This window comes from Ptychodera flava, chromosome 13 (assembly GCF_041260155.1).
Source record: "Ptychodera flava strain L36383 chromosome 13, AS_Pfla_20210202, whole genome shotgun sequence".
Taxonomy (NCBI): domain Eukaryota; kingdom Metazoa; phylum Hemichordata; class Enteropneusta; family Ptychoderidae; genus Ptychodera; species Ptychodera flava.
The window spans coordinates 8,775,475-8,788,941 of NC_091940.1; the positions used below are offsets into that span (position 1 = coordinate 8,775,475).

Here is a 13,467-nt window from a genome sequence, read left to right on the forward strand (position 1 = left end):
ATATCACTACTACAGTAAGTGGATTCAGATGCATGAGCTATGCAAAGTGTCCCAAAACTGACAAAGTGAGCATCAAAATGTTCAATCAAACACTTTATGGGACTGGAAATGGCATGCTGCACATCAAAGTGAGTGTCAAATTGAGTGTAATAGTGCTCTCAATGATAGGATATGGTATATGCAGCCAGCTAGATCACTTTGCTCCATGCTTATATTTGCCATGGAGTCATAGAGCTGGCACACTTCCAAATTCCGCAACTTCATGATGTATGGGACATATTTTTCATAGCCTTTACCATAAATGATTAATGGAATTGAATATTTGAAATCTTTGTTGCTCTTATTCGTGTGGCAGTTTTGTTAGAAAGGCTGTTGAGTCCTGGTTAAGGCAAATGCTTAAAGCCGCCGTTCTCAATCCCAGGTTCGCGCATTAGTGGGTACTCTACCCTGTCAACATAGTATCATTTTCATTGTTTTGCGTCAAACGCCGCTATATTAGTAGATTTACAAACATTCACGTCGAACGTCGATGAGCACGTCGGAGTACGTACATTTTGGCATGAGGTGTTTTCACCATACTTGGTGCGTTCGAGTTACAGATTTCACCGATTCCTGCAGTGTGTCGCTTGGCGCCGGATTCTTACAGTGTCCTCGACCATCTTCCCCCCACTACTGTTCTATCCCTCGATCAACAAAATTACAAGTCAATATACTGGTATGCAAAAAACACGATCTGCATCGTTCGAATCTTTCAATTCTTAGAACTAATGTTTTATTAAATTTGGAAACATCGCTGTCGAAATAATATAAAATGAATATATTTTCTGAAGATTGAACCGTGATCCCGATGTAACATTTTTATGAGGCCAAGATGGCGGTCGGAAGTCAGAAAACAAGTCCAGATCATCGTGTATTACATTATTTGCCAATTTGTGTTGCGAGACTTCGTTTGCATTGGAACCAAAAAGTACAAAAATCAGATGCATTTTCAAAACTCGGACAGGAAATCTCGTAAATTTCTCAGACGTAATGAATTTTGATCGATATGCAGCGGAACTGCATCGCGTCGGTTATCGATATGATGGCACTTGCTCACGTTTTTCTTGAGGGTCTATGCGTGGGTACGTACGCTCGAAGTGACGACGGAACGAAACAGAGGAAGTCAAATCATCCTTTTTTAGTTCCATGGTCAAATAAACATTTGGTTTATTAGTAGACTCATGGAGGTACAAACGACACTCCATGGGAAACTATACACGGATACCGTACCGCTTCACACCTTTATGCCGGGGTATTGAACATTTCTTGATATGTCATTCTGAGTTTAGCATCATTAGTTTGGCAATGACAAGGCGTATATCTCCGACTCTGTCGGAAGTATTGGGATATCCTTGACCGGACACACGCTTGGCGTGATGGGCGATTTTTGGCCCGTAAACAGCATCTGATGCAGGCCGATGACGTACTCGTCAAAAGAAGAAAATTGATAAGCCATATTGCGTGACTTTTGTTGTCCGATCGTCATATCCAAATTTGCCCGGCGTTCCATACACATTTGCCATCGTTGGGTGTAAGGTAGAGGCCACAAAACCAAACCAAACGGCCCTTTTCAGGACCATCAAACTTTCCAGTAAGACAAAACCCGATAATACATTTTCTTCTTCACGGCATGTTTGTTGAGGGACCGTGTTCACTGTTACTAAGATGTAATCGAATTGAATGTAGTCTGATTACGTTTTTTATCGCCAGAAATGCGGCGGGTAGGTACAAAAGTTTGAGAACTGTGAAGAAATTATTGCCCACGTCTTTCGACACTGGAAATCTTGACACATATTTTATTTATTTTAGTCACCATTAGCAGATAAGGGGAATGCTAATCGACATTAGGTACACATCAAGCTGACTCGTGTCTTACTTTGCACAAGGTTTGATTGACAGTGTTATTCAAATCCCAATCGGCGTCCCCTGGGTCGACGTTCTCACTGGCCACGCACAATTACTCACTAAAATTGTCCCGAAAACTAATCGGTTTAAAAAATATGGAGTCGTTATGTATTGATCAAGTATTTACCCTGCTGTAGAGCATTCCCATTTCATAAATTTTCATAAAAAACACGCAAAAAAACGCAATCTGTGGAGCTCTCAGATCAAGCTACTCGCACGGCGTCTCTTTGCATAATGAGCGTCCTTTCATGTAATCCGGTATTTATAACCAATGGGCGTCTTTAAGATATGCTTTTGACAATAGAAAGAGCCCCGTAAACACTTGAGACGTAGAGTCTGTGATAACATGTTAGTCAGCCTAACTGCAGGGCACTTTCATGCACTTACAGAAATACTGTAGGTCATAATAAACTTGTCTGCAGGTTTGCAGATCCAACCTTGATATGTGGTTATGAACTCGTTCACATTGTTGCAAGTCAGAGGTGAGAACAGCAACATCTCTGTGACCTCGTGGGCTCCTACACTTTGTCAACTCACATACAGCTAATGATATCCTTTGCTCTAATCACTTGCTATTTTTGACAATACAGACAGAGAAACAAAACAATCAGAATAAACTGAAATTTTAACAAAAACATGTATCAATGTTGCATGTCAGTGTAATAAGTACATGTTTTATTCATTGCCTCACAAATCGTTTTCTTTCCTGTACTCGCCACATCATATTTAGCACCTGTAATTGCAAGCTTTTTTCCCATACTTGCTACCCTGCACTCAGTGTGACGATCAGTTAGTTTTTTTCCATGCTCAGTTTGATGTTCAGTCTGTTGATTTGGGGACCCTCAAATACCTGGATACACACTTCCTTTTATACATTAATACTGGTGTGACCTTTTTGAAAAACGTAACTTTAAATATAAACAGTGCCAGATTTACACAGTCTACCGAGGGCATGCTATAGCATCCATAGATGTAACATACAATGTCTTTTCTAGTATTTTTGTTCTATTTGTAAATACAGTTTGTTGTTCTACTCTGAAATCATGTCCAAATGATGGGTTTCAACTTGTTATGTTTAATTTCCAAGGTTACTATTAACAACTGGAATGCGTTTGTCAACAATAACAATGAATATTGCACATATAACCATCATGTTCACAAGTCTAATAATGCAGCATATTTCAAGGAGAAGGAAAAGGAAATGTATTTGTCTTCTGAAACAAAAATGATGAAAATGTCATTATCAGTGTCAGCTGTTATGTTGTTTAACACCTAATGCATTTTCTTCTTCTACACTTCTCAGGGCCTCTCTGAAGAAAAAATATTTGTCATCGATGAATATGGTATGTTGATAAGTAATTTCTTTTCTTCTATATTTAACAATTTCTTTTCAATCAGAAGTTGTTGAAATTTCAAAAACGAAATCCAATTAAATACTAGAAAAATAAAAATTATGATTAAATGTTGAAGTGACCAGATGGTATGTAGGTTTGTACTGTTGATTTAACTCCGGGTTTAATTATGTAGTGTCTGTCCTTGGTGTTAAGCAAATCCAAACTTTGAAATTTTGACTTCTGCTGGAATTGGTATTGACATGACACTGTTTGACACAAGTAAAATGGGTGTATGGTAAATCTTTTAATATGTAAATGAAAACCTAGTCAATCTTTGCCATTTCAGAGACATCAATGTATCATATGAACATAATGAAATGATGACAATGAAATGTAATGAAATCAAAAGTGGGCACAGACATGTATACACACACTGCAGATTAACGCATACTCAAATTTGTTCTGTTTCTATTCTATATTTTTTTCTTCTAAATTCTATGTTGAGTATAATCACTAATCAGCTTGTCAATACAGTTTGTTCATTTAAACAACACATTCCACTAGACGCTTGTAAAGGGGATAAGTTTAGACCACATCTTGTTCATTTTTGTCCAATCCTAAACTGGAATATCCTTTCCTTCAAGGGGTCTCCCATGCTTGCTTTCCTTTGACAGGGGAATTATCAGCCCTGCCTCGAGCAATGGATTTTTCAATATTAAACTTGATAGTAATCTACATGACTTGGGGTTCCTTTTCTTACAAATATCTAGAAATAGCTCTGTAGGTAATGTGGAATCGTTTTACATTTCAGTTCAGTTCCAGAAGTCCATCGTTGAGATGTAATGACGTGCATATATATACAAATTCCATTGAACAAACTTCATCAATGCAACTAAGAATGTCACTATGCCAATTGTATTTTGCAGTGCTGCCTAAGTTTGAGGTGAAATTGACGCTTCCATCATTTGTTGAAGAAAGTGATACCAAACTTACTGGTGTTGTTGAGGCTGTGTAAGTATCTGTGCTATCTCAACACACACCCATGTATCCTGAAAAAGCCTTCAGGCAGATTGTTCTGATCTCTGTTTTAGTTTTCAGAAATTTAAGGTCAAATACAATTTATTGTCCTGTTTGTCAAACGTCAGCATGTTGGAACCTACTTACAGTGCCTGTATACTTTTGGCCATGTTTTCAAAAAGTGTTGAAATATGCTTGTTAGTGAACACTTTATCATCTAAATAATTCTTCCCTATGTATATTAAAGGGACAAAGTCGGCCATTTTTCATGAATTTTGTTTGATACGAGATACTACTTATATTGTTTGACATGTTGAAAGATACTGAATGAATGGGTGACCATGCAAATATTTGACCCCGGTTTTAGAAAAATTAACTGAAACCATCACGAAAATGAATTAATGGTCATGACCATTAATTCATTTTCGCAATGGTTTCATGTATCGTGTCTAAAACCGGGGTTGAATATATGCATGGTCACCCATTCATTCAGTATCTTTCAACATGTCAAACAATATAAGTAGTATCTCGTATCAAACAAAATTCATGAAAAATGGCCAACTTTGTCCCCTTAATTATGAAAGGGCAGTGTCAAATTTTGACGTGGCAAATTCATGTTGCAGTCACTGTCCCTTTGTTTAAGTTGTACTTCTGACATCCCATACCTACCAGTTGTCTGAGCTGATATTAATGGGCACACACTGTCAGACAAATGAACTTGAAGAGCTCTTTAATTTTTCCCTTGCCCTCTGATGGATAACCATTATACCAAAGTCCTTAGAGCTGAATTTAAATGTCAACACTCACCTCTGTAGGTGTTAGATTGCCACAAGTGTATGGACTGAGATAAGAATTTAAACAACATCTCACTTTTGCAATGAATATTCAGTGTAGTTTACTTTCTGTTCGGAGATGAAAGGGCAGTGTCAAATTTTGACATTTTTGACGTCAGTCAAATTTGAACTAAGCAACACAGTAACACTATTTCAAATTTTGATGATAGCGTTCAAAATGTGATGATTATCGCTTGGCATTGTGAAGATATTGACTGGTACATGTAGCTTACTGTTGTGTAGTAGGTGGTCACTGTACTACTTTCTTGTACACCAAACTTCTGAAAGTAACACTCTTTGAAAAAGTGTTTTTAAAATTAATAGTGGTCATACCAGTAACACAGGGTCTTACTTGTGAATTTGAAGAACTCCTTCCGATGTCTTTTCCCATTTTTACGTGCTCCAGAGTCCGTGTTGTGATTAGATCATTAACCCGATGTTGGTTACTGCAACCGAGTGTACCCTGGATATGAACAACTTTGCTTTTGTTTGTAAAGGTGCATAGATCATCGCCAGTCTTGTGATAATAAAAATGAAAACAGACAAACAAAAACGTAAGACAAACCACTCTTTTCTATGTTTGTTTTCCCAGATACACCTATGGAAAACCAGTGAAAGGAACAGCAGTAATAACAGCTTCACTGCCAGGTGTTTACCACTCTAATGCCAGACCACAGTTTATACAAAAAGAAATCGAGGTACTACCAAACATTTTCTAACAAAATTTAGGCTGTTATATGAAAATGAAATGTGAAACATTTTTTGAGTTATATCTTTACAAAAGACATGGCCACATATCACAAGTATGGTTTCATTTGATCATGTTACTCTTTTGTAATAACTATTGTATTATTAGACTGTCAATGGGAGCCTTTCGGAGTAAAGTAGTAATAAAACTGTGTAGGTACATACAAACACAGGAGTTTGTAAGCCTATAAATTACAAAAAATGTAGAGAAATTGAAAAATCATACAAACACAGGAGTTTGTAAGCCTATAAATTACAAAAAATGTAGAGAAATTGAAAAAATGTATCTCAGCCTGAACCTCAGTCCCTAAGTGTCATCCTTAGCGTTGTCATATGTAATTTAACTATGAAGTGGACACAGTTCAGCTGTCTCCAATAGAGGTAGGAATCCTATCCTAAATACTCAAACCATGGAATGAGGATGACTTTTGACCTGTATCACAATATAAACAATATACAGTCATTTTCAGTAGGTAACTTGTTGTCCTGACAGGTTATGTTTTCTAAATATTCAAGAGTGTGTTTACAAGAAATTTCACAAGAAATATTGAAGGATATGTCAGACATATTTTTCTTTGCAGACTCTGTCATCTGGGGTCATTGATTGCTTATTCTCTGTTTTCGCAGTTGGATGGGAAAAGTGATTTTGAATTCAGTATGACAGCTATAAGGAATATAAATATGGGGACATTTCCAGATATGTCGTCATTGCATCTGGTGTCCGTGGTCACAGAGTCACTTACAGGAATTCGTCAAAACAGCACAGCAGAAGTCTCCTTCTATAGGTATCCTGTCAAGGTGGAGTTTTTGGACTTAACCCCTGATGTGTTCAAACCTGGACTTTCTTACACTGCTTTGGTGAGTAGATTGTGTAAGGGACTGGGGGGGAGAGAGAGAGAGAGAGAGAGAGAGAGAGAGAGAGAGAGAGAGAGAGAGTGCACACAAGCAATTCATTCTGTGAAAATTGAAAGACAGTGTAATTTGTGTTCCATCCATTGAAATAAGGGATGCAAGGTACATGTATTTTACCACAGACAAGTTTTTCTCCTTGTGTGTGATTTTACCTTTTGAGGCAGCAAAGCTGTTAGTTACACATGCCAGACCTCGAACTTGGCATTTGCACTTTATCTGCACCATGAGTGGTAAAGCTGCAAGCTGCAAGCAACCACAGCTATGTGGTTGCTTGCACAGGTATGTAGGTGGAGCCAACAAAAATAGCCTTTTATACTTGACTGAATGACTGTGTCAGTCAAGGAGAAAGGTTTCAAAGGAAGAAAACTGTCTTGAGTTGATCACAGCATGAAGCGTCCAGGCAAAATGACTACTATACTCTGACTAATGAAATGAAAAAAGATCATCTGAGAAAACCCTGGAAAGGACATTGTTGTAAACTTGCTGACGAGTTGTGGCGCGTCAAATGTGTTCCAGGTTGCTATATTTTGTTTTGAACAGTTTACAGTAAGCCGCTGTCAGACTGTACTTGCAACTGACTGTGGAAGATATGAGATTTTCAGTTGTTGACATCCTCTGCATGTTACTCTATTCAAAACAAGCTTGGCATTTTAGCCCAACTCAGCTGCCAGTGATGCAGTGATAAATGGCCTCTCTTCATGTGATCGGCGTTAATTTTGGTGGCGTTTTTCCTCAGCATTGATACATATATGTAGAGCATGTGTATGGTGAACATGTACTGCTAAAAGTACTCATAACAGGCTGGCTAGTCATCATCGGTCCAAAGAACATCATTAGCATAGGAAACAGCCCCTACTCTGACATCATCACATTCCTGAGCAGTTGATTCTTGCCAGACTGCTCATGGCAAAAGCTCAAAATTAGGTTTGAGGTCTGGCATACGAGACTACAAAGCTGTAGGTTTTAAACCAAAACACACATGTTGATCTAAATGGTCACATTTCATTGCTTCTTCCAGTTGCTTCACTTCAAGGAGTTTCTTTAGAAATTGGACATTGATACTATGTTTCAGATTCTGCCTGGAGACTTTTCCTCTTCCAAATTATGATGGTGAATTCTTGCACTCATTCCCCCATTTCAAAAACACAGTCAAAGCCAGTAACCAGGTAAACTTATCTTTCTGGATGGAGCAACATCATTAAAAACGGCAGCAAATTGCTCCTCACAGTTAACACATGTTTATCAGTCACATGTGCTGTGGTCCAACCTGTCATTTTTAGAGGCCTGTGTCAGGCATCAGATTTTCTCGTAAGGTAAAGTCTATGACACCTCCATAGTCCTCTTACAGACTAGAACAAACTTGATCCCTAGGATCGAGTCCCTGACCTTTAAGTGGTTAAAAAGTGAAGGGCAGAAAGCTGATGAATGTAAGATTTTGTTTGTTTTACCATAAACCAGGTTGCTGTGACCCTTGAAGACGGACAACCACTTCGTTCAACAGACAGAAAATCAGTCACAGTGGAAATGAGATACGACTGGAGCATGAATCCCATAATACAAAGAATGTCTGTACCAGCAAATGGCATTGTGGAAATCACTACATCAGTGCCAGATCGGGCAGAAATGGTGAATTTGCAGGTAAGCATATACCTGCTATGATTGTATAATGCCTCAGCTAAAATGAATTGTTGCAACTTTATTAATTTCTCCTTGATCATTTGTTTAAAAAAATGCACCCTCCCCTGTATGTTTATGTTTTCCTCTCCTGTTGTTTTATGGTAATTTCCATATATAATTAAATTATGTTTACAACTTCACAGCTGCTATTCTTAGAACTTGATGAAGATTACCTTTTGACAGTTCAAAAATTGCCCCCTGACAGTGGGTATATATAATAGAATTGATGTAGTTTCAATGATTTTGTAAATTGATGCCAATAGGAGAAACAGTGAACAAACACTTTGGGTTTGTTGCAATGAATATCAATGGACAATTTTAATTTGCTAACCATACTCTTTGCCAATAAATAGTCTGTGTGCAGTACATTCAAACTTTGTGTCTCAGCCTTCCAATTTACACCAATGTCTCAGTATAGGCACATACATGTATATAGATCAGCGTAGGTTAGATTAAATCTGCTGAAACTTTCGTCAAATAAACTTTAAACCATGGTCTTTGATAGTCAAGAAATAAAAATTGGTGGTCATGTTGCAAAGTTTTAGATTAGGGATACCAAATACCTAACATGTGCCTATGTTTGAAATTCAAAATGGTGGCGATACCATGTTTTTAATCTGTCAGGAAAATTAAATTTTCTATTTTCATCAAAAAAAGTGAAAAATTCATTTACAGCAAAGGCTTTCAAGTGAGTCCACACAACTGAATGTAGAATGTGTATGTTTACAATGCAAATCTCAAGGAGAAGGTCATAACATTGATTCTGTAGACTCACCAAGACCTAACCTTTTCACCTCTTCTCCCTGTTAACAGGTTTAAGTTTACCATTGAAAACAATGAGCTTAGGCCATACTATGGCGGTCAAAGGATTAAAATTGCTGACCATATCTCTCCGGTACCCTGCTACAGATATTACTGTACCATTATGGTGATGATCTCTAACCAATATTTATTGTCTTTAATTTAAGGTGTACTACTATGATAAAAGTCTATATCGTATGGCCTCACACAGTGCCGATAAAGCTGAATCACCCAGCAACAATTACCTACAAGTTACAACCAGCAGTTCAGATCTAACTGCGGGGAGTCAAGCTTCATTCACTGTCACTGCTACAGAACCGTTCACCTCCTATTTTTATCAGGTGAGGTTTGCAGGCTCCATTGTAAGTTGTGTCATGGTCTTTGCAGCAGGTGGCGTGATTTGATATGTCACAAATAATGAGGCAAGGCCTCTTAGATGAAGCATGCATAATTGAGCTTTGCTCTTCAAAATCAAGTGTGAAATGTTGATTTTGACCTTTCACTCATCAAGTGACATTTTCAAGGTAAACAAATCAGCAATATTTCTCAATATGAGAAGCTGCCCCAGACAGCTACATTTTATGACTTAGAATTGTGAATATGTCATCAATTGCGCTGTCAAGTGAAAGGTTGTGCCAGTTTTCATTAAGCCACTCAATGGCATTCCTGATGTCAGAGGGTATTTTTTCACAGACTATTTTCTTAACAAAATGGTTGTGAAAAAGTCACTGCCCGGTCACATGACCATGCACTGAGCATCGTCTGCATCCTTGAAACAATGATGGGTGGTAAGAGTGTCACAAGCAACAACCCGGAACCTCTGACAAAAAAGCAAGTTAGAGTTTCCATTGCAGCTGTTCAGGAACTCAACAAGCTCATTACAGCAGTGATTCAAATACAATCTACAATCTCATTTGGTATGTGAAGGATATTTTTGCTTCAAGGAAATGGCTAACTTTTGTGGAGAACTCACCCTGTAAACTTTACGCAATTTATTGTTGCAGCACATACATCAGATCACATTAAAATCAATAATACTGCAGGGCGCCTACAACCTGGCCTTTATTCTGGCTGTAGCACCAGTTTAGTACACTTCATGGCCATGCATTACCAGAAACACACATGATCAGAAAATGGTGATGTATTTTTAGTAATGTTTAGTCCCCAAAGTACTAAATGAGTACAATAGCTCTCAAGACCAGCTGATACATGTTCAATATGGTACAAGGAAATCACGATAACCATTATTTAATTTAAATAATGTGACAACAGTCTTGCATAGATTCTTAATTATAATCATTTCTCCGAAGGTCTTGTCACGTGGTAGCATTGTCACTGAAGATGTTGTACAAGGTGCTGGAGATGAGGAAGACACATTCATACTTGATATCACCCATGAGATGGCACCCATAGCCCAAATTGTAGTGTACTACATGCGTAATAATGGTGAAATGGTAGCAGACAGTATTAGTGTTACAGTGAAGAATCCATTTGAAAATGAGGTATGATTAATGTATGGTGTTTGATGTTTTTACCCCCATACCTTTTCAATAAAATGGGTCGAGATCATGGCTTGCTGAACTTTGACCGTGCTGTAGCTGTATGGGTAAGATAAGTGAAAAGGGAAGCTTGTCCTTCAGTATCTGAAATGCAAAACTCAGCCCTCTGTATTTTCAGTGGTGTTTTAACATTACTTACATTCTGTTACCTTATTAAGGTAGTATGCGCCTCAAAAGTGTAAGACTTAAACTTTTGTTCAAACTTTCCTTAAGGAATCTTTCAACCATTCTCTTTCAAAATCAACAATAAAAATCAGGGGTCACAATGCACATTTTGGTACTAGAGAAATAAATAGCCCAAGATTTATCGATATTTAAAATTCAAAATGGCCGCCATCCCTGTGTTAACTCTATGGAGAGAGATAAAATTTTCGATTTTCGAAAAACTAAGCTCAACATGGTAAAAGGTTTTCTTACGCCAAGAGCTTTAAAATGAACCCCCACAAGAGCTATATCAAAAAACAATGGTAAAAGTTTGAGAGTCCGAATATCTGTCCCCGAGGCGCATTCTACTTTAAGGTAGGGGAGCTGCAGTTACAAAAGCATTTCTTCATTTAAAACAAAGTTGATCAAGATATTCTTAGATGACAAACATGGGCCATTTCTGTGTTTTCATTTTGTTTGAGTCAGTTGTGAACTATATGTGAAGTTTTACTCCCACCAGCATATTGAGTCATCAAGTTATCATGACAGTCTGTCAGTCAGTGGAACATAGAGTGTACCGGCAATTGGTGATAACACATCAAATCCAAGCTGAAGTTAAAATATCATCGTATCATTTGTGATTGTGTACCATATGGCACTTGATAAGAATCTCAAGCCAGTTTGATTATACTGTAATCTCAAGCCAGTGAAAGAAGAATATTGACTTATTTCAGTTTGTGAAATGTTTACAAAAATATCAAAAGTTAGCTTCAGATGTTGAGTAAATATGATGTATATGAAGAAGTGACCAAATCAGAACTTTTTAAGGACAAGTGGCATTGTCATTTCCACTGGCTCTGTCACTGTTCTTATGGACTACAGTGAATATTATTAACCTGTCACCCCATTCCTCTTAACAGGCCTAAACTTACCATTGATAACAGTGGGTTTGGGTGGAAGCTCCACCCAGACCCACTGGAACCATTTTGGTCAAAGGGTTAAATTAATTACTGTATGCGCTAAAGAACGTTAGCTGGGTCGTAAAAACTGGGCTGCAAGACTACTGTACATACATGTACCAGCATACTGGTCTAACAGACTACTTTGTATGGCTTGAAAAGGGAATTGCTTAGCCCTGCATGGTCCAAAAAGACAAATATGTAATGTTCTGCTCTTCTCTTTATGCAGTGTGTATAATCTTTTAATAATGGTGAACTCCTTGAGTTTGTTTTAGAGAGTTGATTATCATGTATTTTCATGTGCAGGTATCTGTGGCATTTAACAAAGATGAAGCTGAACCAGGAGAGGATATTGATGTTGATGTGACAGCAAGTCCAAATTCGTATGTAGGAATCCTTGCTGTTGATCAAAGTGTTCTACTACTGCGGTCAGGAAATGACATCACACAAGATGAGGTGAGCCAGTTACTATTGGAATTCTACATTTTCAGTGTTTTGTCCTTCTTTGGAGGTCGTGTCTCCACATACATCAACTATCGTCATTATGTTGACCTGGTATCTGTCTGTGTGTCTATCTGTCGGAGTATCTGTCTGTCGGCATGATGTCTCAAGAATGTTTTATCAGAATTATGTCAATGCTATTGCTCATTTGTATATGTAATAAGCCTTAATAATTAGGGTATATGTGTTTGGAATGACTCACTCAAAGTTTAATGAAACTTGCCACATATATACAAAGTATGAGATTCGCTAGGAGTGAAAGGCATTTTGCATGTTCCAAGGGTAAGATGTTTCCTTCAACAGACTCAAAATCTTCTCTGTAGGCACTAGGCTTGCGGTGGAATTTGATTTGTAGGTTCAGAGGGATGACCTCATTCAAGCTACTTCAAGTGATGATGAATTTGCATATTTGGAAAAGTTCTCATTTTTCAGAAAGTTCTCACATTTGTCAAAATATCTATTCTGAAACTAGTTTTCTGATAATTTTCAAATTTGACATGACATGATAGATGTCGTTCAAATAGGAGCAGTTGACACTTTTGTTAGGAATGAATGTGTGTACTGTATGTCAGGTGGTATACTCGCCTGGTCCTGATAGTAACTCAGGTACTGTCAAATTAGTTTCAAAATGTGTTCACATGCTACAATAATTATGTTGTAAATTTTGTTATTTCTCAAGGTATTTGAGGAGCTCAAAAGCTATGACACCAGTTCTGGAGGCGACCCTGACTTTGGAATACTTGAAAGAGGAATTATGTTCCGTAAGAAACGATCAAGAAGTAAACGTTCCATGTGGTGGTGGGGACCATGGTCTCCAGGAGGCACCGATGCGTACACAATCCTCTCTGTGAGTTACGCAGCCTTCCGTCTTTTCTTTAGTGAGACAATAGAAGCAACCTCAGATTCATTATTTTGTGAAAGTCAAGACTGACATGCTTTTCATCTTAAAACTATTACTCAATCTGTTGCTGTATGTTGATGTTGATTAAAAGTTGAATTTCTTTCAGCCCTGTTCTTTATCATACTTTTAACCCAATAT

At 37.7% G+C, this 13,467-nt stretch overlaps 1 protein-coding gene across 1 annotated transcript in view; it reads left to right on the forward strand.

The window, feature by feature from the left end:
• The window catches only part of LOC139147323 (CD109 antigen-like), a 71,582-nt gene that overhangs the window by 26,331 nt on the left and 31,784 nt on the right, over nucleotides 1–13,467 (forward strand). The window contains exons 7-15 of the mRNA XM_070718382.1: nucleotides 3,248–3,287; nucleotides 4,205–4,289; nucleotides 5,721–5,826; nucleotides 6,503–6,733; nucleotides 8,246–8,425; nucleotides 9,433–9,606; nucleotides 10,576–10,767; nucleotides 12,234–12,383; nucleotides 13,108–13,275. Coding sequence (XP_070574483.1) covers nucleotides 3,248–3,287; nucleotides 4,205–4,289; nucleotides 5,721–5,826; nucleotides 6,503–6,733; nucleotides 8,246–8,425; nucleotides 9,433–9,606; nucleotides 10,576–10,767; nucleotides 12,234–12,383; nucleotides 13,108–13,275 — 1,326 coding nt within the window. The remainder of the gene's footprint in view (nucleotides 1–3,247; nucleotides 3,288–4,204; nucleotides 4,290–5,720; nucleotides 5,827–6,502; nucleotides 6,734–8,245; nucleotides 8,426–9,432; nucleotides 9,607–10,575; nucleotides 10,768–12,233; nucleotides 12,384–13,107; nucleotides 13,276–13,467) is intronic.